General features: G+C 37.9%; 1 protein-coding gene across 1 annotated transcript in view; it reads right to left on the reverse strand.

The window, feature by feature from the left end:
• LOC145690159 (nose resistant to fluoxetine protein 6-like) overlaps positions 1–26,052 on the reverse strand; it is a 120,381-nt gene that overhangs the window by 69,933 nt on the left and 24,396 nt on the right. The window contains exon 2 of the mRNA XM_081764770.1: positions 9,895–10,070. Within this exon, the coding sequence (XP_081620896.1) occupies positions 9,895–10,070 (176 nt within the window). The remainder of the gene's footprint in view (positions 1–9,894; positions 10,071–26,052) is intronic.

Genomic DNA, 26,052 nt, shown 5'->3' on the forward strand with positions numbered 1-26,052 from the left:
AGGTAAGACTCAGGAGCATATGCACACAACGTGGTGCCGAAACCCGACTTACACGAACCGTGGTGCCGAAACCCGTTCGCACACTTGAGGCCGCTGGCTCACATCGTGATCCCGAAACCCGGTCTACTCACAACGTGATGCCAAAACCCGACTTACACGAACCGTGGTGCCGAAACCTCTCTTCTTCCGCTAGGAATTGAACCCGTGGTCCTTCACTCACAACGTGGTGCCGCACCCCGCTCGTACCCTTGTGGCCCCAGGCTCACAACGTATTGCCCGAAACCCGCTTTTCCCGTAGTGGTCCTGCGGACAAACAACGTGATGCTGAACCCGATTTATCCACAACGTGGTACCCGTGCTTTGTATGCACCTTCCTTTTGTAATGCCATTCGTACCTAGGGTCTTTAGTATACTTTTACGGCTCTTCGCCTTTATGGATATTCGACTTGTTTATGGCTGAACATCAGAGTGTTTCTTTTACTAGAACGACGCACTCCCAATGCTCTTGGATTTTGTGGCCGGGGTTCCCCGTTCATTCCCCGCCAGGGCACGAGTCCGAACCCGCTCAACTTTTTGGTCGTTGTCGCCCTTACGCCCTAAACGTGGTTTTGTGCGAGGTTCTGATACTTCGTTATCATGCCCCCCCTGGATCCCCTTTTCTTGGCCGCACTAGCTTTTCTATGGATAACTCGTCTCGAGTTCGACGTCCGCGTACGTACTATTTTTGTGGTGTCTGTACTTCTCCAGGTTTTCACTGAACTCAGGACCATGTTTAATGCGTTATCCGTAGACAGACCATTATAGTTAGCGTAAGTTTTATCGCGATTGTTTACTATGCCATATTCATGCTGTCTAACCCATATCCTGCAATTCTCTCGTTTTGTTGTGTCAGCTTCAGCTGAGTTACGTGCAGACGTGTAGACTTTTACTTGCTTTAGGTGAATAACCTTCTTATCATCATGAAGCTTGTCATCTTGCTTGTTTGTGTAATTGTCTTCATAGTTAGTCATGGTAGTTCTTTCTCAGTCCCGCTGTCCGCGCAGTATCGCTATACCTTGGCTGGTTTGTTATTTACATCTCTGTTGGATGTACACATTATTAAACGCTCTCACAATAGACCGTTTTATACGAACATGTCAGCAATGCACGGTTTGACCCGATTTATCCCTTATGACAATTTTACTACCCTTATGGCTGGTTCCTTTCTTTTAGAATCGAGAACCCCCTTGGACGTTAATCATACCGTCCTTCCTGTTGTAATGCCGACTTTCAACTTTTCCGCTAATTTTGACGAGTTTACTGTGAAATTGGATCTTTTAAGTTACGAACTTAGTAACTTGTCAGTTAATAGTCACTTACCAACTTGGTCCAACTCTACGATCGTTACTTATCCCGCTTTCTCATTGGCATTCATTTTCATTGCCATTTTAGCAGGTTTGTTGGTCTATGCATTTATTCGCATTCGTTCCATCACTGTCGACCTTCTTCAAGTCATGAAGACTTATGATGAATCACATCCTATGGCGGAATCGCGCGATGTTGAAGCGCAATAATATCTTTCAGAATGTTCATAACCGTTCCTCCTAAATTCCCCCTTTTTTCTTATTGGCTTCGAAAGACTTGATTCTGTGGTGAATAGATAACCCTTCTTTGGTACCACAATGCTAGCCCAAACTGTTCCTTCAGTTTTGGAGGTGAACCTTGGATTCCCACCCATTGTGGCGTTCCCAAACCGTTCCCGCTTGCCAAGCAAGGTTCCATTTCGAGTGTTCTCTCTTACCCACATTCGTAGTCTTTCTTAGGTTTGGTCTGGTTTTCTTCGTAACGACATGGCGGTTATTCGAATAGGTTCTTAATTCCGTTATCTACAGGTTCAGCTGAAAACATTTCCATGAGAGGTTAACATACTTTGTTCAACGACATGGCCGGTTATTTTTGTCTTTAAATCATCTCTAGTTGTACACTTTCGAATGCTTGGTCATTCTCGTGTAGGGTGATTTTATTTAGACAATTCTTATACCAGGTTCAGCTCGTGGATTTTTCGGAGGTTTTCCTACTCGTAGGTTATACGACATGACCGTAGGGAATTTACCGTTTCTAACACGTTCAGCCACGTTAGTATGGAGGTACATCGTTCACATTTCGTAGTGAGGGTATTCAGGCTTACTCTTGGTTGTTCCTCTTTTCAAATACTTTGTGGATGTTACGAAACTATTCAGATCATACCCCAATTTTTTTGAAACTCATTTCGATTGATTTTTTTTCGCGTTCATTTTCAATTCTTCCGATTTTTTAATTGTTCAGACTGACGTTCTTTTGAACATTTCGAAATTTACTAGTTCCTTCAGTACACCGTACTTTTGCCACTGTTTCGAATTTGTTCTTTTCTTTGAGTTTTGTTACTTTGTTTACTTCGAATCACATCATACGCCGTAATCTGTGATCCATTTTTTAATCCATTTTTTTTGATCGGTTATGTGCTCCCCTTTCTTTATGCGATTCCCCACCTCCTAGGTCGTTTATGTCATCTTTGCGAATCCATTTTTTCGTTATTTTGTTCAGTCACCTGCTTTTATACTTCGTGTTTGGAAGACTTTGGACTATTCAAAATTTGCATTTGGGATATAAATTTCAGAGTGCACTTCGGTTGCCTTGATGGTACCGTGTACGATTTATTCCCCCTTTTGATGTATACCATGTGTGCCCTTTGTCCGCTTTGTATACACTTATACAATTTGTTTTGTTCTCCGTTGTCTTCCTTTCCCGACTTGTTTAGTAATTATCCCATGTGGGAATGACATAGGCACTTGCATTGTATTCTCTGGTAGGAGCAAACTGATCATGTATAGAGGTTCCATTCTCATACTTCAGTTTACTTCGTAAATATATATGTTGTCAGGTTCTTTTCCGTACCTTTCAGCATCCAGATGAATCTTACATGTCATCCTCGTGAGCACTTTAAATAGGAATGACATGGTGATCAGTCTTACTCAAATGCGCGCATCCTTTTGTTAGTACGTATGTGAGTCCTACTATGGCATTACCGAACACACCTCTAGACTGTATCACGCAAACCGGAAACTCAACTGTGCGAATGTTTGTTTGTGTATTTCTCGTTTCCTCTCCTTTTGCGCAAATCCTCGTTTGCCTATCGGGCTGGTCCTGTAGTCAGACTTTTCTTTCTTCTCCTTTGAGAGACCGGAATACGCAACCCTACATATCCGCCAGTTTTGCAACAAAAAAAAAAAAAAAAAAAAAGGCACATGCATAACGTAACAAGGGTGTTAGACACACTCAGTAGTCAATGCACGCCATACAGTAACCTTCCCAATCCCAATCGACGTCACCGACTTTTGACAAGTCACACAAGTATGTTGAGAACGCAGTAGTTTCACGACACGTTAACTGGAATATTTACCCCTGGTATTTTGAACATACCTACGCAGTCTTCTAGTTTTCGTTGCCAGTAGCTTTAGTTTAAGTTAGGTTAGTTTACAGGGATCGCACCTTCCCGCCAGTCATTTGCTCATGTCATTCTGCTCTGCTTCCACATGTGGATACTCGGACGTACTCGGTGAACTTCGTAGATCCTCGTTCTGTTGTGTTTACGTTGTTCCAGTTCTGGAATTCCGCGGATACATTTGAGTCTGTTTCTGTTGGATACGGATACTTTTTCTTTAAGGATTTTTATTTGTGTCCTTACCTTTTGTTTCCGTTCCGTGTGAATAAGCTTACTCGTCTGTGGTCGTTTCCATTCAGACTCGCTGTCCAATTTGCTATTCTTAGGATTTTGGTTCTTTTGTAAGCATATTCACCAGAAACTCCTATTATATATATATCTTAGCCGGCTTTTAGATAAATACATAAGTCTCACAAGGTGCCGACTCAAATAGGTAATCTGCCGTTTTCTACGAACCCTACTTGGATTTTCCATAACCCTTGTAATTTTTTGCGTTTATTGAAACTATTTAGCATATTAATTTTACTTGTAGATTAGGTTATGATAGGAAAATCGATTCCAAGTTTAAGCATTGTTTATTTACATATACGTTTTAATACTCTTCGTATACGGGAGACTAAAACGTTTGTTACTTTATGCGTTTTATTTGTTTTAGATTTCCTTGGAATCCTTCCCTTCCCCTATCCTTATAATGGGGCTTTAAGGAAACATTTATTTACGCTATATATATGCTTAATTTGTAGCAGCGCATGCTTATCACAGGAAGTTGATTAGATACCCATGTGTGATGATCTGCTTGCTCTTATACACACACACATGTATCGCATCATTTTCTCTCCATGCAGCACTCCCGTGTTCCTCCTCTCTTGTATGCAGCGCATGCGCATTTGTTTATCTTGTCATATGTTGCCCTTGACACAGTGACGGAGTGGAAACATCTTAGCATTTAAATCCCTCCTCTCCTTATACGAAACTGTAATTTGATTTTGAGGATTCTTGTCTTTAAATGATTACTATTAAGAGATATGTTAGTTCCTCAACCAGACATTGACTCTACTTAATAGAGACTTGATTTTCAGTGCTACAGTAATATACAAAATGACATTGACATTTTGCAATTAGCAAGGAATTACTTTTACTCCATTTGTGTAGGATTCGTGTTTGAATGTGTTCATGAAACACAGGACTATAGAAGCGAATATGATTTCACTTTATTTACATGTTATTTTAGTTTGATTGATTTTAAACTCATTTTGGATTTTATTTTAGTTGGTAATATTCATTATCCATAACTACGTAGTGCTTGCTGGGAATTTAAGTATGTACTCATATAATTTTCATTTCAGGTACATTGATTTAACATTTTGTCGTGCCTTACGCATATATTTTATGTTCATTTAATGTTTAATTTTGAATTTCCTTTTGTTTATTGAATGATACCTACATTATGCAATTTTAGGAATTCATTTCAAGAATCATACATTATTATTTTATGCGATTTTAATAATTTTCATTACTTTGAGCTTTGATTTTATATTCAATATTTGCATTTATGTTTTGATTTTGATTATTGTATGTTTATGTCATAGTTAGTCTTGCACTCAATTTACGTGTTTACAACCTGAATGATATACAGGGCTTTCCATTTTAATTCGCCCTTATTTTGAGTTTAATTTTCACATATGTATATGTTTCAATTTTTTCAAATTCAAGTTTCATTCACTTTGTTATGTTTCAGAAACTCATTTTTTTTTCGTTTTAATCCGTATTGCATATTTTCAAGTTTTCATTTTTGTATTTGAGAAAATTGCAACTTCGCGGAGGGAGCGTAAAACAGATCTAATTTGTAATTTCTAAAAGGAATACAAAATAAATCAGAAAAGAGTAAAAAGGAAATAAAGATACGCGATTATTCTAAATTTAATTTTACATTGCATAGAAACGATTTCTTTTCGCGTCTCATGCAATTAGCTTGCAATAATTCAACATTAGCCGGAAGCAAACATGCAGATAGAGCAGAATAGAAAAAAAAAAAAACACACAACGAAACTGCAGACATAAGATGGAAACACACTGAAGAGAACGTTCTCATCACAGGCAATTGATTTGCTGAGATAGGGACGCCAGATCCTTCGAACAACGCCGAGCGAACTTACAAATAGAAGCAAGGACTTGTAATACTAAGCCTTTTTCCTCGGTATTTCAAACTCGCAACACCTCTGTGCGCGAGCTACTCCGCTTTGTGTTATTTTGTTATCCAAACATATACGAATCTGAAGAAGAAAATACCTAAAATGATAAAAGGACTATCATAGACTTTTAGGGTACTTCAGATCCTTAGAAGACACCCTCGTGGTCCTCCCAAAAGAGGGAAAATCATCGAAAACTTCGTCCATACCCAAAAGAAGGAAGAGATGATTGCCTAGCTGTCTACGATGCTGGAGTCCAGACTCATAAGTAATCGTCGCCCAGAGTTAATCTACAATCAATCTAGATGCTTGATGGACTAAAAACCTTCCCACCTCATTTTTCGGACTAGTGTCACTTAACAACCTTCAGGAACTGTGTATTAGTGATGTGCTAGTGTGTGTGTTAATACAGACTACTACGAACTGGAATGGTTGGAACCAAAGCCGTAAGTAGTATTCATTTATTGGCAAATCCGAGTCAGTTGCAGTTTCTATACATACATTCTCCATCCTGCTCTCATATCTGAATGTTTCCTTGTAGGCTGTGTTGTTTCCAATCCAACACCAACCCAAAAATCTATCGGGAATTAAATTTCAAATTAGATTCGTTTTAAGAAACAAAGGCACTCGCATTAAAGCCTCACACATTGCCTTTGCTGTGAATGAATATTTCCTTTCTGCTCGCACATTTCCTCCTCGAAACTGTGTACCTTTTCATTCACCCAGAATGCTCTCCCAATAACTTAAAAATGAAGATACGTTCTAGGTTGAAGGTACGGAAACCTCATCTAGACAAGAACGTTTAATGTGCGCTGTGCCCTGAGACCAGGTAAGACTCAGGAGCATATGCACACAACGATACTGTAGCTACTTAAACCTCCATGAAAAATATAAACTTTGGACTTATGACCTTAATGTAAAAGATGTTTTTTTTTTAAATAACACTTATCATTGACAATATATAGATTAATGTTGATCTATCGGATGGGTAAAAAACAAAAATGTATTTTTAATATAATTTAATAATGATATGTTGCTGAACGTTTTTTTCTCTCACTTTTTGTTCACACTAATTTTTTTGATGCACGTAAAACTCACCTTATCACACGTCACGGACATAAATACTGCAAATATAAATATATTATAATTATACATCTTCAAGAAGCTCACAGCCACACCCCATCACGCCCAGCGTCATCTATCCAGCCAAGCCGATAACATCTGCCATCTGGTGACAGCTACTTCAACTTCACTACGTCCTTTGCATATGGTCAACGACCAAGCTGGAGTAGATTATCTTGCAGCTGAAACTCTGCCGATTCAGCATTCTACAGTTTCAAGTTCAATGTTATAAACAAGACCATGTGCTTCAGTATCTTAACGATTACGTCAACTATTTAAATGGGAAAAAAGACAGGAACTATCCAAGACATTGAAAGATGATGCTTTCAAATTAACAAATTAACTTTCTTGTGTGTTTATTCTTCAAATATTGATTGATTGATTGGTTTAGTGCTACATTTTATTATCTGTTAACGCTAGTGATTTAAGTGTTTTTTTTTAGTGATGTGTAATTAATTATTTTTTTATATGTATTTAACATACATAAAGATATACAGTGCGTTCAATAACTAATTGGACCTGAAACGACAGCGTTCCTCTTTTCGTCGTTCAGTAAGATTTAGTGGCGGGAATGTAGAGATATTGGATTTCCCTAATATTTTTAATATTCAGTATATAAACAAATCAAGATTTAAAAACGATATTATTTTTTATTTTTTTTCTTTCTTTATTTTCTGTGGATGATGAGAGACAGACACAACTTGGAATAATAAGACAGTCAGCAAACATTTCAAAATTCTCTTTAGTAGACGATTCCTCATTCTTCATTCTTGGTAAATTTATGTAACTTATGTAATCTGATGTAACCAAAGTGTTCTGTAACTGTTGACAAATTATTAAATAAGTCGAGAATTCCATTTACCTTGCACTTTCCTGAATCCTACACGTGCGTACTTTGGATGTTTTTCCGTAATTTCGTCGGCCATCTTCCTACTTTGTTTCATATAAAAACGTCCCAGGACCCAAAAGAGGGGAGTAGCACTCGAGAAGCGGTGAAGTACACGAGGAGCGGTAAAGTTCACGAGGAGCGAGTGTGAGCAACGACAGGAGAGACCTATACCAAGTTCCTCGCCAATTCGACACAGAAGCCGAGACATGGAGACCACCAGTCGACGACCAGGAACGGAGGTACGGAATACACATCCAAGGTCCTAGACGCCCAAACAACCTTCCTTTTCTTTCTTCCTAAACAAACTCTCGACTCTCTTTTTTTTTAAATATTTGTTTTTATTTATTTCTACCCACATGCCCTATAAACTAAAACGCTCGTCGTCTTCTCAGTTACCTCTCAATTCTACCAGTAAGCTATATTTCCCAAGTTAACGATAATAGTTTCCTTTCTTTCTTCAAAACGACGACGAAAGCATTCCTACCGAATGCACAAGCGTAAGAATACTATAGCTACTTAAACCTCCATGAAAAATATAAACTTTGGACTTATGACCTTAATGTAAAAGATGTTTTTTTTTTTTTAAATAACACTTATCATTGACAATATATAGATTAATGTTGATCTATCGGATGGGTAAAAAACAAAAATGTATTTTTAATATAGACCCCTACAATAAAAATGATAATGTTGCTGATAGTTCAATCTCTGACTGTCTGGGAGCAGCACGCACCATGTAAACAAACATAGTGGACCGCTCATCTCTTTATCAGTGAGCTTCTTTGATGTTGGTTTGGACTACTTGGACTTCACGAATGGCCAGCAAGGTGTCCAGATCTCACTCCGTGTTATTTTTTTCTTGTGGGACTACACTAAGGAAGAGTTGTCCAAAAGCAAATCTCGCACAGGGAAAAAATTGGAGACACGAATTCAATGTGTTATTGCTAACATCTTAATTGATCTTCAGAAAAGTAACAATCCATCCCCTTCCGTTTGAGGAACCTGATTGACAATATAGGTGGTGATTGGCAAATTTAACTGTTTATTTTCTTATGTAACGAAGAACATGTACGTGTTTTTCTAATAAATAAGAATCAATAATACAGAATTTACAACAGCTTTTAAATATCTAGTTATTATTTATCCGCCCTATAGATTTAACATTAAATATGACTACATACAGTAGTGCTATTTAGGCGGTTCGCACCGGTTCGCAAGAACCGGTTGTTAAAATATTTCGAGTTCGCAGAACCGTTTCTTATACCCAAACATACACACAACAAATTTGTGAAAACACCTCTGTACTCTGTTTCGCTTGATTGTATTGTGAAAACAAGTAGCTTTAAATTGTTTCAATTCAATGAGAAGACAGAAATTTGAATGGGTGGGCGCCAAGAAATTTATCTGATGTGATCGATAAAGTTTCGCAGTCAAGTTAATAAGAGGTTTCCACTTTTTTTTTTTTTTTTTTTTTTTTTTTTTTTTTTTTTTTTTTTTTTTTTTAGGGCTCCATATTTGTATTGATGACAATAAACATTTGAAATTTTCAGACAACAAAAGACTGGTTTCGGTAAAGCTTGGAAGCTACATGCACTTAATCTTGTTGTTACAAAATTAGAATAGCATCACTGACTACATGCAAATACTTTTGGCATTTTCTTAGTTTTTTACAGTATATAAGAACTACATTAATTGATTTACATTTAATAGGAAATTTTGATTACATAAAAGCAATAACAATTCCTTCACTACAATACTACAAACACCTCCGGAACTGCACTTGAACCTACTGTTCTATCTAGTTTAATGTCAGTATAATGCAGTGGCGTATTTAGGGGGGGGGGGCTTCCGGGCTTAAGCCCCCCCCGAAATCTTACCTACTATAGTAAAGTATATGAAATATCTTGCAGAATTTTCACATTTTCAGGCAAAGCCCCCCCCCCCCGAAAGTGAGCAAAGCCCTCCCCGAAACAAAATCGTAAATACGCCACTGGTATAATGGTATGAGTACTTCAGAAATCATATGAGCAATGGACCATCTCATCACAAATGTTACTGTTGTAGCATAACTCATACAGATTTAGCAATATCCAATAAAGGAAAAATTGATTGATCACTTCTAATCTCGATAATTCCTGGTGATATTAATAGCATAGAAATGAAACTGTTGAGTTTTCTATAAGTATTTTGATTTCTGTATTAAGCACTAAAAATTAAAACATTGTCCATCTTACCTCAATGTGTGTTTCCTTTGAGAAATTTAATTGCACATACAAGTAGTAAAATCTCAAATTGAATGGCAGCGAAGAATTTGTGGTTCTTGGAATACTCTCACAGAGGATTTTTGAACCAGTCCAAAATGTGTTTTCATTAAAAAATGCCGTTGGATGACGACCACTTGAGTCCACCACTGTAAGTACAGACAAAATATAATAATAATAATAATAATAATAATAATAATAATAATAATAATAATAATAATAATAATAATAATAATAATAATAATAATAATAATAATAATAGTCCATTTTTTCAATAATCAACCTTGCATTGTTTTAAAGCTAAAAGAATGATATGCTTGAAGTACAAACTCAGGTCTAAACTTCTTCATTACCACATGATTTTTTTAATGTTCCAATTATATTCATATACCATGACTTGCAGTCTGTGTGTTACTATTATAAAGGTAACGAAGAAAGTTGTGTCGCTTTTTCACCCACTTGTTCGAACATCGATATGTCACCGAAGACGTACCTGAAAGATCAAAGACAGTCCCCATTAGCATCCGCAGACTTCTGCCAACGTTCTGGAAGGCCATGGATTCCATCATAGTGGAACTTGGTGGGCCGTGAAGCGAACAAGGTATCAAGTGCATTTTGCACCTCTACTAGGGATTTGAACTGGCGTCATCTAAGATGATTGTCCAAGGAATGGAACAGGTGATAATCGGACAGTGCCATGTTCGGGGAGGTATGGCGAGTGCAATAGTGTTTCCCATCCAAGGTGTAGAATGGTGTCCCGGGTCATCCTAGCCACTTGGAGCTTAGCGTGGTCCTGTAACAGAAAGATCCTTGTGCAATTCAGAAGTGCTGGCTCCAGAGTTTTAAGTTTTTTCAAGAACATGGCTCAACTCCTGACAATACACAGTTGCATTGATGCTCTGACCAGCTGTCACGATGCCACAAGCAGTCCACCAAACACACTGGAGGACTTTCTTCTGGTGCAGTGCTGGTTTCGGCTGTATTGGAACTTGTTCATGGGATGCTAAAAATGATGACAGCTCACATGTCAACACCCTGTCCAGAAATGGTTCCTTCCTCAGACGAGACAGCAAAGAAACACAGGTATCTACTTGCGTTGCCTTCCGGCCCGGAGTCAAATCATGTGGGACCTATCGACCCAACTTGTAATGGTTCCCAAGTTGATAGAGGTGCTGCCGAATGGTTTCCCCACTCACACTGAATTGTAGTCCAGTACCTCACATGTCTGGCCACTGTTCGCCTCAATTGCTGCCTGAAGATCATTTTGTACATGCGTTGGTCTTCCGACACGTGGTAGTCTTCGAGTATTTCGTCACCGTCCTTAATCTTATCAAACCACCGCTCCACTGTTCGCGTAGTCATGACACCCTCACCAAAGGCCTGGCATATCTTCCGCCCCGCTGCAGCAGCGTTTGACCCCAATTTGAACTCGTAGAGCATACATGGCCTTATAACGCTCTGTTGAAGTACCATGTTCACTCTGTCATTACGCATGAACTGCCACAAGCAGGTAATATGTTGGATATATCCACATCAACTGACCTTCGCCTTATCTCCACAGACACAGACCTTCAAAGAATGCGACAGAACTTTCTTGGTTACCTTTATATATATATATATATATATGGAAATATATTTAATATTATAATTGGTATGATAACTACTTAGAATAGTACATAAAAAACCTATCACTTTGTGAAATTCAGGCTGAAAGAAATATAACAAATATGGTGATATGGTGATGAATTGTATGAATGATGATATGGTGATGAATGTTGTAAATAAGATTCGAATAAATGACTAGTATACTGTAATTGTAACTAAAATTTAAGTTATTAATTTAGGTAAAATTTAATTTTATTAATGTGGATACCAAAAACAAACAAAAAAATTGTCTGTAAACACGACTGTATGATCATGGTAATCTTTTATCTGTGCAGATGCTACAGAATAGGTATAAGGGGAAAGCGTATATTGGTATACAAGCTTTTCCTTCATATCTATTCCGTCTATCAACACAGAACTTGGTACAGTCATTTCTTATCCCCTATTGTATTTTTCGAGATACATTTGGGTTGTGTGTTTTTACCCCGGGCCACTCCAGAGGGGTTCAAACTTGATGGAAGGGATTTCTGGAGGGAATTTTTCCGACATTCTCCCAATTTTCCGTGTTCAAGTACCTTATGGCCTCCAATACATAGCACCCCCGGAAAGCTTGTTTCATGCTGAAGAGAATGAACTATAAGCCATGACTTTTCAATGAACAGTGTTGATGTAATAGCTATTTCACTGCGAGTATACGATTTTCTTATACTAATAGGGTTAATGAGCCCCAGGGACTTACTCCGTTGTCCATGGCACCTAATTTTTTGTGCCTGAACATATCTTTGTTATGTTTATCGGATGGACTAAGTTTAATTCGGATGTCCGGATGACAGGTTCTTGTCCGTTCCCTGTCAGTAAAAGCGGTGCCGCCACAATTGCATGAACATCATCTCCTGCATATTTATTTCTTATTGTTTCATATTATTGAGCAAGCTGACAGGCCGCGGTGGCTCAATGGTAGCCAGTGGCAATAGTTAGGACATTCTTGAACGTTCTGCTTCGGATCATAAGGCGCAATCCATTGGACGTTCGAGTCCCTCTGAAGAACATGTTCGGAACTTTAACTATCCTGGATATGTTTATATTCGTCTCCCTGTCCACCTTGTTAAGGATTAAAACCCTGTACGAGAAAGCTCGGTTGCTCAGGAGACTGAGGAGTGATCGGTTAATTGTTTTCTTTTAATAGTTGTAGAGCGTTTACGACACTGGTTCAATCCCAGCTTGTACTAAGTGAACTTTTGGTGAACAAATGCCATGTAGGTGAATTTTCACGGTGTTCTCTCACTTTCTTCATTCCACAATTTCATTCATTCTCATCACCACCGTCTCCATTAGATTTAGTGCATAACGTAGGACGTTAAACTTGAAGTTCTATTTTCTCTTGAATAAATTTATTGATTGTTATAGGGAGGGCAGGGTGACTCAATGATACAGCGCTTACCTCTGGTGCGTGAGGTCCCTGGCTCGAAAATTAAAACAGAAGTCACGCAATGGCTAAAAAAATTTTAAAAATGAGTATAAAATATACATATAACAAGAAAATTACTTTTCAAAAATAACATAATAGACATATATGACAAGAAACATTGGTGTCAGCAGTACATAAACTTTGGAGGGGCAGACCACTAGGGGACTGGAATGTATGGAACACCCCTAGGAGAGCGGGGGCCAGGGCTCCTTCCCTGAAAATTTAAAGAATGTATATAGTATTCGTCAGGAACATACGCAGGGGGTGGGTCGTGAGGGTCCGGACCCCCAGATCCGGACTATATTTTTTGGGGGGGGGTAAATTTAGTCTAATTTTAGGGGCAATTTTACAATATTTAATAATTTTGCCTGAAATTGTGTTTGGACCCCCTGAAAAGCTTTGGACCCCTCCCGAAAGAAATTCCTGCGTACCGTACGTCCCTGGTCTTCGCACATTTTATTTCAAAGCGTTTTTGACTTAAAAAGCAAACAAAACTTTAAAAGTTTAGTGTTTCATACTTTGTTTGTGTTTTGTTTTTATTATTCTGGTACTAAAAGAACACACAGTTTACAGTTTGTTTATTCAAACAACAAAATTCAACCTTGTTTTACAAGTTTAGTTAAATGATACCAAGTGCATGTCAAAAACAGAATAATGATAAAAGATAGAGTGAAGTAAATATTCAGAAACAAGTTTTGAAAATAGCTTTTAGGCATATAAGCCTACAACTTATGTAAATGGGGCTCAACAATGTATAGTTAAAAAATTAGTTGAAAACGATGTTTTTTAGCTAGACTAAACTCCCTTTGCTGCTCTCTATCTAAACAAAAACAGTTTGTTATTTTACAGTTTACTCTACCCAGGGGCGGATCCAGGACGGACTTCTGGGGGGGACGGTGGATTGTAATACTGCTTCTTAAAGCTACTTTTAAGAGCTCCAAACTCTGAGATGAGTTTCACTTATATATAAAATAAGAAAATTTCCTCTTCTGAGGAGGGGGCGATTGCCCCGATTACCCGCCCTGAATCCGCCCCTGACTTCACCTTTACCATCGTAGGGCCAAAAGCTGATTTCCTTTCTTTTCGCAATTGGAAACAAACTTTTGTGTTACTTTTTTCATATCCACTTTGTCTAACATTGTTTTTTGAACGTAGCAAACTGCTATATGGTTAAGCCTATTTTGGATCATAGTTGACCTAAGATATTTGAAATATTGGGGAGGACGAAAACCGTTTTACAAATATTGGGGAAACCACATCCCTGGTGTCACCGGCGGGATTGACGACCGTGACAGGAAAAAACTAAATAGAAAATCCTTACAGCATGTTAACTATTCGATTTACACGAACAAAAAAATTTATTTTGTTGTCCTTTGTTCAGGTATATAACTTACGAGATCAAATTAAATTTTAAAAGACGACGATAGAATAAACAATGAAAATAAAAGCTTAAACTTGTCTCCTGTAAAATTTAAGAAAATAAGATACGCCCCTTTGTCTCGAAAGGAACGATAAGATTGCATTATCCCCAAAAATCTCACTGAAAAAATTTAGGGAGTTCTAAATGATCTCTCAGGTTTGAATATTCTGAACATTATACAAGAGTGTACCAAATAAATCAGTATGATAGGAATATGTGAAATGAGAGTGTCCGATACGCAGTCGATCCTGGATCACTTCACCTCACCACGACCAAGTACGCGGCAATATCTTGAACAAATATTTTACTTTAAAAAAAAAAATCCATTAAATTTTTCGATTGGTGTGTGTTGTACTATACACAGTACAGGCACGTATTTTTTTTTATAAATAGAAAAAGTGATTTTAAAAACTACTCGAAAATTTATACACATGTTGCTAAACGATTTAGGTTATATCTTACATGATCAGTTAAATCTTGTAAAAAAAAAAAAAAGCATGGAAAACTAATCATTAATCTTTTCTTTTGCTTATATAAGGAAAATTCATTTGATTGTAAAGTTAGCAAACGTAACAACAACACCTTTGACATTCAGAAATAAATAAGTTTAGCTTGCAAAATGGAGTCTGACAGTGTTAGAAAAAAAAAACATTAAATAACTAACATAATGTTTATGAAACATAAACTTACATTTTTTTCTTCAAAAATAAATGACTCTTAATCAATGTTTTAAAAGAATTTTGTCTAATACAAGCTCCTGGATACGATTCAAAGGAGGATGGTCGTTTAAAAACAGGTTTTTCTTGCTTTCATGGATCATAATGTACTTCTCTGTACGCAACAATAGAGTACAGGTATAATACGTGCATTGCACAGTGTCTTAGGACTTTATCCTTACGTGAGTTGACTTTAAAAATAGTTTCCACGTATATAACAAGGTCATTAGACTGTTACGTAACTTTTTAAATATAAATTCCTGACATGTTTCCGCCAAAGATACTTTTACATTCATTTTGTTTAGCTATCCTGATACATATATCCAGGGCCAATCCTAGGCAATCCCCCCGCCCCCATTTCTCCAGAAAGAACCAATCTTAGAAGCCACAATTTTAAATATGTTACCCCATCATGAACAACAAAGGGGAGAGAAAGAGTAATCACACTCAGAAAAGCCCAAGGCCGTAACTTGTGAGGGGCAGGGGCAACTGCTCCCCCCCAGGGTAGCTCCTCGCCGTTCGAAGGGGGTTCATTTTAAGACAAAATTTTCTTACTCCATATACGATACGAACATGAAGTTATAAATAAGTATCAAACAGGTTCATTACATTACGTAAACAAAACAGCACATAAAAAGTAAACAAAACAAAAACGAGCCGTGGGCCCATTTCAGTAAAAAATGTCTACTATTAGTGGAACTAAAAATAATATTTATTCGTTTGGCTTTGGGTTTTGCCAATAGTGAACCATTAGTTAATTTGTCATGTATGGAATGTTGCCGTGCGGGAGGGTCCACAGGCACAGGAGGCTCATAAAGAATAAAAGAAAGATGGAAAGAGAGGGCCCAAGAATTAGAAAAACAACTTTTTCTAGGGGGCCCAAATACACCGCTTGCATCTCAGAAAAAAGTCTAAGTTGCGGCGCTGGAAAAGCCTAAACCTACAAATACAATCTCAGATATCAGAGTTTGCCTTTTCCTCAGATATCAGAGTCAATTACTCGTAAATAATAGGTCTACACTCTCCAAAACTGAGTATCAGACAGTAGATTATTCCTATTAGTTGTATATCGATGAGTAGTAAATAAGGAATTTCTTAAAAATGACACTAATGATTTTAGCTATATTCTCGAGAAAAACCGAGACATTTGGGGTTTTGAATATTTTTAGGGGGGCTGCTAGTTCGATGGTTAGCAAGTGTTCCTTTGGTGTACGTGGTCTTTAGTTCGTTCCCAGTGAGAGAGCACTAGAAACTTAATTTCATGGTCATTCACTTTCATTAAACATTCGTCTCCTTGAGCCTAAAGGGCGTAACCTTAGAACGATAAACTGAAAAAAAAAAAGTTCATTCATCATCAATTTTGGGAGGAAAGATAATGCAAATACGGGACTGTCCCGACTCAACCAGGACATTTGGGAGCCAAAAACCAGAAGCAACTAAATTGTTAAGCAGTTGTATTGCAAGCTTAAGACTTATACATATTGGATTCGGGAGATAGTTAAAGGAATTCTCCGTAGCTCATAGCAACCCCGGAAGAAGGTGATTAAAGGACATTCCTTCATTCATAGCAGCCTCAGGGAATGATTTTAAAGGATTTCTCCATAGCCCATGGCGATCCTAGGAGAAGGTGTTAATAAGTGAGTGATCAGCAATGAACTGGTAGCTTTCTCTTCTTGAGGTCCTGTTTTATAGGCATCTTCTTGAAGGGAGGATCCATGAGGGGAAGTTGGCCTTCTTCGTAGTTTTTTCGGAATCCTCTTCGTGTCTTCCTCGTGGTCTCCTTCTGTCGTCTGCTATCGTTTATAAAGTGAAACCTGTCAAATTGGCCACCTCTCTAAGTTGGCCACCTGCTTATCTTGGCCTAGTTCGTCTTGAACCTGCATATTTCCATAAGACATTCGTTACTTGCTACTCTATAAGTTGGCCACCTGTCTATCTTGGAAGTTGGCCACACTGAAGCAATGTTTACCCTATGATGATAATGATAAATTTACCTGCGTATCTTGGCCCGAAAAATACAGTTTTGTTATTTTTCTTAACTCTTTCGAATTCCCATATGAGAGGCAGATGTTCTGTATTTGTGACTGGACAGAAAGAAGCATAGATTCGCACGATTTGTTCTTGGAGGTCAATGGCCAGAATACTACCCTCATAAAAGGGTGGTGAAGGAAGATGTGAATAAGAAAAAGCACGTATAGGAATTCAGGAAATGGTTGTATGTATTTGTTTACCCTGTCTGTTTTGGTAAAACCATTAGCTATAGAGTAGAGGGGGGCAAGAGTACGAGGGGGACAAGGATACGATTCCCTACAATCAGGTGAATATATTCGCGTATGTCAATAATGCGTCACGTGGAGTTTGATGTTAGTGGCGTCTAGAACCTAAACAAGTTTGAGTGTGCTGCGGCAAACTACAAGCTATCTAGGTAATTATTTATGTTTTTCTAATAGTTTGATATAATATTGGGACATAAGTAGTTAATGAATAACTTATACAATTTTATAACGATTTCAAAGTACTATAAAACATTAGTTTCTAACATATCCATTGTTTGACAGGATGGAGTAAATTGCCTTTCTTCCAACAGTTGGCTGTACATAATCACGGGAAAGTCAATTGTGTAGTGAGGGGGCAAGGGTACGCAGATACCTACGGGGTAAAGGTACGCGTGCGTACTCTTGCCCCTTCTGTTCTATGAAAAAGAATCCAATTTGATTTAGATCTAATAATCAAAAAAGAATGTAGATTCCGTTGTAATAGAGAGTGACGGCAAACTTTACGAATACTGGTTCCCATATGTAGCTTCTAACGTTAAGAATTCTGAAGAATCCTGATGTTTTCTTATGTACGAGGGATAAATTTTTATTCTAAATACCACTCCTTACATAACAGTATCTAAGGTGGTGTTTGAATTTTCGAAACAGAAAAACGTGTGTGAGAGTTAAATCTGCAGTTATTGAATAACGTTATGCTTGCTTATTTTATTCAGGTTTCAGAAATACTACGCTTTGTCCTCTTTTATCTTAAATGTCAGTAGTATTCAGTAATAAATTTCAATGGGTCTTATGCAGAGTCGTTCTGACGCGTGATTAGTGCCATACTAAAAAGTTCGACTACCGTATGTTTCCTGTAGTAGTCAGTCCTTTAGTAATCATACGTTAAAACGACTCTGCATAAGGCGATATCAGTCCAATGATTGGTATGGGATCCTATAAAGATATATGAAGCTAACCCAACATTTGACAATATGTAGCTTCATCAAGGATAGGTCGAGAAGTTTTCAAGTTACCCTCGTAGGTGACAAGCATTCTGTAACTGATGAAATAAGCTGAATTTGGAAGTATATTTTTATAAAGGGTCTAAATATTATCTGATTTTTTTTTTTGTATCCTATGCATTCCCATTACTGATATAAGAAGAACTAAGGATTTTTCTCTTTTTTTTTAAATCAGAATCTGCAACGTCTTTAGGCACAATAAAGCCAGTAGGCCTATTTACCGAAGAAATGGAGAACGAGTTAGTGGAATATATCACATTACTGCATCAATTCTTCTATGACTTAACTTTAAAAGATCTAAGAAGAATGGCATACACTTTTGCTGAACGTAACTAGTTGCCCCATTTCCTTTAGCCATGTGAATCGAACGGCAGGAAGAAATTGGACAGAGTCTTTCCATCGTACACATTTAACAATTGCTTTGCAACAGCCTTCAAAGACTGGTCTGGGGAAAGCTCTTGGTTTTAGCAAGCCACAAGTTGAATGCTCTAATTGTCTAAAAGATCTTGTAAGACAAAACGGCTTTCCTCCGCGGGATATCTACAACATGTACAAAACTCTCATAAATACGGTTCCTCATAAAGTTCCAAAAGTCAACTAAAAATCAGTTGTGAATAAAACTGTATCTAGTAATTTTGGAGTTAACATGACAGCTGTTTCCTGGTGAGTGCATCTGGTTCCTTTATTCCCCCAGATATTTCCCAGAAAACAAATTAAACAAGAATTATTCGATGGCTCGCCGCCGGATTCTGTGGGAATATCTAATTCTGGTTCATCACCTCACAACTTTTCGTAGAATGGTTATATTATTTACACCAACATGTGCGATCAAATTCGGTTACGAAAAAGGTATTGTTACTTGTTCACAGTCAGACCTCTCACATTTCAATTGAAGTTATTGATTTCTGCGGGCAAAATGGGATAGTGATGTTGAGTTCTACCACCAAATCCCAGCCATAATTTGAAACCATTAGATCGCTCCTTTTTTGACCCGCTGAAATCCCGGTATTCAACAGTGTGTGATAAATGGATGAGGAATCATCCATCCCGCCTAATTCCAAGTTGCGAGTTTGTTTACTGAGGCTTACCACAAAGCTGCAACCATTGGTATCCAGCCTTCAAGAATCTGGAGTTGTCCTACTGAATCCAGATGAGTTCACTGAAGAAGATTTTCTTCCTTCTATTGTGGATGTGGTAGACTTAAATGTAGAAGCCAGGTCTGAAGACGAAAGCATTCCTGAAGAAACAAATCAAGCATCAGACCTGAATAGAGCCCAAAATCGTTCATCGGATGATTCACTGGAAGTAAAAAGGGACCCATGCGGCGCATCCAGATCAAACACTCCTTTGCCAGTTGCTCGTCCTCCTCCATCTGTTACCAAACCTTTAAACAGTAACACTAGATCCTCACTAGAAGCAAGCAAGAGCTCATGCGGACTGTCCACTTTAAACACTTCTGCCGGTTGCTCGTTCTCATTCATCTGTTACCAAATCTTCAACTAGTAACGCTAGATCCTCACTAGAAGCAAGCAAGAGTTCATGCGGACTTTCCACTTTAAACACTCTTCTGCCTTTTGCTAGTTCATCGGTTACCAAACCTCCAACCAGTAAAGCTGGATCTTCACTGGAGGTAAGCAGGGGCCCATGTGGACCGTCCAAATCATGCAATCCTTTGGTGGTTGTCAGTCCTCCTCCGACTCAACCAAAAAATCTTATCTTCTCGATGTCAATCAGAGATCCTGATATCCTCTCCTTTCAAGCAGAACTTACTTCCGAAACGGCGCTCTCCAAAGAGCAAAGACAAACATCATCTTGCACCAAGAAAGCTACAACCGAAGTTGTAGCTACAACTCCTCAGGTCAGTGAGGAAGTAGTGTAAGAGTATCCATTATGCAATATCATCTACAGTGATCCACCAATAGAAGACTGGATCAAGTGCGCAAGATGCCATGAATGGTGGCATGAACAATGTACATCTTATAAAGGAGTAGGCACCTTCATCTGTGATAATTGTTAATGCTCTTTTGGGTGCGTACTCTTGCCCCACATATAGGGGCAAGAGTACGAATTTGAATGTTTTCATTTTACGAATTATAGTTCCTCCAAGGGCAGAGGTATATAAAAGTTGATTTCACATTTCGTAAAGGAGAGTTCAAGTTTTGTGTTCCATGTAAAAGTTTTCCGTTGCAACTATTTTTTACCAAAATATATAAGTTTAATTAAAATTTGCGTACTCTTGCCCCCCTTTCCTATATCGGCTCCTTTCATCAGTGGGAAGCTTTAGTAATTCCGGAAAATTCTCAAGGTTAAAGCTCAATTGTCATTTATTGGCACCTGACTGCATGTCAAAAGGTAGCGGAGGTTTTGAGATATGAATTCCCCCAAGATTTTCTCAAAACATCTTTTGCTCCGAGGGAAACACTTCTAGCTCATTAACAAGAGGTAGTTAACTACAATATTAGAATGTGCATATCTGCCAAAAAGAATAAAGCAAATATGTCTAGAATGAACCACCATTCAGTAACAACTGAAAAGAAGTAATATAAATTGCATATGAATTTCTCAATTTATAACTTAGCTTTTCTTGTTTTCAATCTGAATAACTCAGTGTGCTATAATATCAATTTCAATAAACTGCGTACATACACTTCTATTTCATGGTTGTTTGTGTTATTGTGTTTTCAATCCGAATAATCCAATGTACCAGACTAGTTTTCAGAAAGAGAAAGGTATGCTATATATTAAACATACTATCAAAAGCGCCGATCCTGGGGGGACCGAGGGGGCCCGGGCACCCCAAAGCTCATGTGGCCCCTATTTTATTTGAGTATACAATATTTGGTATAATTCGAGTGCAATTTGTCTTAAAATCTTCATATATATACCTTCTGCATCTAAATGTCCCCCCCCCCCAAATTTACAGAGAAATCGGAGCTCTTGCATACTATAGTAATATTTTCTAGAACTGTATATTTTTATGATTACTCTATATACATTATTTATAAGTAGCTGTCGTGGCGCTGCTTATTAAAATTTTACAATCAAGTAGTACTAGAAATCCTATTCTAAAAATACACAAATCACACTTATTTTCTGTAAGTTGGCTACCTGTCTAAGTTGGCCACTTTTCGATGGAACCGATGGTGGCCAACATAGACAGGTTTCACTGTATATGAACGTAATAACACGTGTTCGACATAAAAACATGTGGTTAGTGTGCATGAGGGTATGGAAACTTCAATATAGATGTCATCAAGGTCGGATCCAGGATGTTCTGAGAGGGTTGCACCAATAACTACCAGTACATTTGAATTGAATTGGAATATTTTAAATGCCTTTAGGCACCTGTGGTGTGAATGAGGAAAGCTCTGGAAATGCTAAGTGTCTATTCTCGGTGAATCCGTTCATTTTTTTCAACTTTTAGAAAATTGACTTAGACTATCGATTTTGCAAAATTTCCTTTAAGCCCAAATGGGAACATGACAGCAGAGATTTTTGGAAAGTATTGCTATTTTCACTGCTACCTTCTCACTTTAGGTAGTGTATATTTACAACGAAGGGGGTTGCACATACACCTTTGCACCTCCCTAAATCCGGCCCTGGATGCCGTTCATTTTAGGTTGGAACTTCTTTTACCTTAATTAAAACAAAAATCTAACCAAAGCTAATCACTTTTAACAAATAATAGTGTTGCAGTTTCTTTAACGTATCCAGGGATGGGCACGAGCGAGTTCGAGCGAGTTTTTGTTGAAACTCGACTCGACTCGAAACAGACATCTTTGAGCTCAACTCGAGAACTCGGATTGAAAATTTTCCTCCAGCTCGACTCGGAATTCGACTCAAATTTGACTCGAGTTTCGAGTCGAGTCGAACCAAAACGAGCCAAATCGACCTAAATTCTGTGTGTAGTTTCAAGTACTTTCTTCAAGTATCCTACATAGACAATATAATTATTATCAATGATACTTACTACAGTACTACAACTTCTTCTTCTTCTTCTTCTTCTTCTTCTTATTATTATTATTATTATTATTATTATTATTATTATTATTATTATTATTATAACAATAACATGTATAAACAGAAAGTTAGGCGGTTTGTATCTGAATGCTAAAAACTTTTGACGACTGTTTCTCGGTAGTCGTGAAGTCCAGGAGTCTAGGAGTCATTCACGAGGTACCGGGTTTGAGTTCCGGTGAAGCAAGTATCCGGCTCGAGCCAAGAATTATTAAAAGATAGAGGGCGCCGGCCAAACATGTTCAAAACTGCTCGACCCGGGTTTAGGATTGTCAACGGCAAGAGCGGCTCGACTCACAGCTCATTCACTATTGAGCTGAGCCAACAGCTCACCCAACCGATCCGGCTCGAGCCGAAACAGCTGAGCTGATGGCTCACCCTAACCGAGCTGGCTCAAGCCGATGGTTCGCCTGAGCCGAGTCGATGCCTCATCTCTACCGGGCCGACTCGAGTTGTTCGCTCAGTTGAACCGGGCTTCAACTTGGACTCAAAACTTCGACCGTGCAGGTCTCAGCCTTGGTGGTAAGAACTACAGTATATACTTATATTGGTGCTCACGACATTTGAGGCTGTCTCGTTATAAAAATCCATTGCCATCTTGTTAATCGAGACGAGATGAGATGCGAGCAGTGTCCCATTTCGTGAGCAACACTAAAAATCTTCCACATTACTGCTTACATTTCTCATAGCTTTCGCTTTCCAGTCTAATCAGGCAATGATTTCAAACCAAGTTAAAACGAGATGAACGAGCGAGCCATTTATAAAACTCGACTCGACTCTAAACTCGACCTTAAAACAGTGATTCGGCTCGGAATTCGACTCGAGAATATTACCTTTGACTCTACTCGAATTCGCTTCAAGTTTCCAGTCGAGTCGAGTTTTAGCTCGACTCGTGCCCATCCCTAAACGTATCATTGCATTCATCATAATAATCATCAGATAATGTGGTTGATGAAGGCAAGCTACATTGCCGAAAATGTGACAGTTATTAAAAGTGACTTGCTCTGATCAGATTTTAGTTTTAAGATTAGGTTGTATATGCACCTGAGTTAATAATGGTGCAACTTTCTTCGCATACATATTGTTTTCAACCTCATACAGTTTCTAATGGTAGTAGACAACATTATTCTACTTGAATCATAAGAATAATTCATTACGGAGTTTTTGACGTTGTCCTACTTTCCCGAAATACAAAGTTCTTTCCAAACTTTCTGGTTAAGCCTTTATCACCAAAAGTTAAAGCAACAATTCTAGTATAAAAATCTGCAATAGCATCTTTGTTAAACTGAACCTTTCACTGGCATTTGTGCGTAATTAATGGCGATTCATTGGAACAAATATTTTATTAAAGATATATGATATTAAAGATATAACAAAAAAATACCAAAGCGTTGTGACCAAAGATTTGTTTTCATTTTCAGCAAATTGTCCCGTATATCTACAAACCAGTAGTGGCGAAGGGTGATAGTTTTAACAGGGTAGGCCCAATGTAATAATAATAATAAGCAAATTATCGATAGACAAACAGTGGCGTATTTAAGGGGGCATTCTGGGCTTAAGACCCCCCGAAATTGTATTTAATATATTAAAGTAAATGAAATATCTTGCAAAATTTTCACATATCCAGGTACCAAGTTAGCCAAGACTCTCCTGAAACAAAATCGTAAATACCCCACTGGACATAAATATTTTACTACAGAAACACAAAATGACAAATTCACATGAATTTCACATAATTGTAGACCATTGACAGCACTTATTCAATCCGAGCTGATTTAATTCACCATAATGCAATTGATTGTTTCAATTGGGCGTGATCGGGTGGTACGATAGACTATCGCATTATCTGTGCTTCACAAGAAATATATGCTATTTCGTTTACTTGTACTGAAACAAACTCTGTAAAATTTCGTCTTTAATTATATTGTTCAAAACACAAGCGTTCAATCACGTCATTTTGTATTTCACTTAATTCTTCTTTAAAACAGAATCAAACTTAAATATTTTTTCATACGCTGCTCTTTATGTCAACACTTCTGTTTGTTCTATTTTCAACACAGGTGTTGGTCTTTGTTCCTTAATAACACATTAATTTTCAAAAGACCACTGACAAAGGATTCTTTAATAGGAATTATATTATGTTCATAATCTCCACTTATTGGAATTTTCTCTCATTCATTTTTGCAAATGTAAGAAAAAAGACTCGCAGTATCTCAAAAACACACACTCTCTACTCAATTCTAACGAACTCAACAAGTTTGATTTCGTACAGGTTTGCTTCAACGTAACGGAATAAAGGGGCATTAGTTTGCGATAATATGCGTAGCACCTTAGAATTGCTTGTTCCAGCTTTTGCGTTGCGTTAGAGTCCGCAAAATTAAGCAAAGTTGGTACGGGAATGGGGCCCCACGTTGTCTTGCTCTTTATTTGTTTAACATATCGAATCGAAATCGAAGGTCTCGAGAGAAACGCTTTATCTAGAAACTAAAGTCGATAAGCGCTGAGGCCGGTCTCTTTCGCAAGTTATTACCAACACGTTCTCTCGCGGGATTTCCTGAGTAGCTTGGCGGCAGTTCTACTGCCGCCTGAGACACTGCTCGGTGAGCCTCCCAGCAGTGGTGCTAACCACGATTTCTTTATCAAAAAATATTTTTTTGTTCAACTTATGAAATTATCATACATTTTGTATAAGGAAAATAAATTAATTATAAATTATAATTTCTGAAAGTAAATGGGTAGGCCGGGCCTCAGAGCCTCTTACGACCCTTCGCCACTGCAAACCAGGGATGGCCAATCTGGAATTTTTACTTTCCGAAATCGGGAAAGTAAAATTGGAAAACTTCCGGAATTTCTCCAAATTCCGGATATTTTTGAGAATTCCGGAATTTCTCCTAAATCTGGAAAGTGAAATTTCCTATTCCGGAAAATTTTGGCCATCCCTACTAATACAAACCCACCGAAACGACATTTACTTAACGGCTTTGGCGCCAGGAATGAGGGTTTGATTCACAGTGGGATCCAGGTGGTTCGGATCCAACGGTTAGCTTTAGATCCACGCCTCATATAGTCTAGTTGTTGAAAGGAAACATAAACTCCAATCCAACCAAACAATATTTACTTTAAGTAAATCTCATTTTTTCCCGTAATCGATGGTTGGCCTAAATAAGCACCGACATGGGCGTAGCCAGAACTTTTCACATAGGCGTGTACAGAGGTAATTAAAACAGAACTTTTGGTTGGTTTGGATTACGGTTCAGCGTTCCTTTCGACAAACAGAACTTTTCATGTGGAATATACGCAAAGGCAATCGAAAAAGAACTTTTCATAAGCGTATGCATAAAGATAAGGCAGAACTTTTCATATGGATGTGCACAAAAGTAATCAAAACAGAACTTGTTTATATGGGTGTGTACAATGGTAATAAGCCCACCTACCCTCTCACGCGTTCTTTCTGTTGGATTTTGAATGTGTTAAAAATCAGATGAAAGGTTATTTGAACCAATTGAAGAATTACAGATAACATAATTTTAGAATGCATAGCAACTAAGAAAGAAAAGAATAATATTTTATTAAAGTGTGAGAAGGCACAGCCAGCACACTCTGTAGCTACGCCTATGAGTACCGATCA

Source organism: Thermobia domestica, chromosome 7, assembly GCF_964235325.1.
Source record: "Thermobia domestica chromosome 7, izTheDome1.hap1.1, whole genome shotgun sequence".
NCBI lineage: Eukaryota > Metazoa > Arthropoda > Insecta > Zygentoma > Lepismatidae > Thermobia > Thermobia domestica.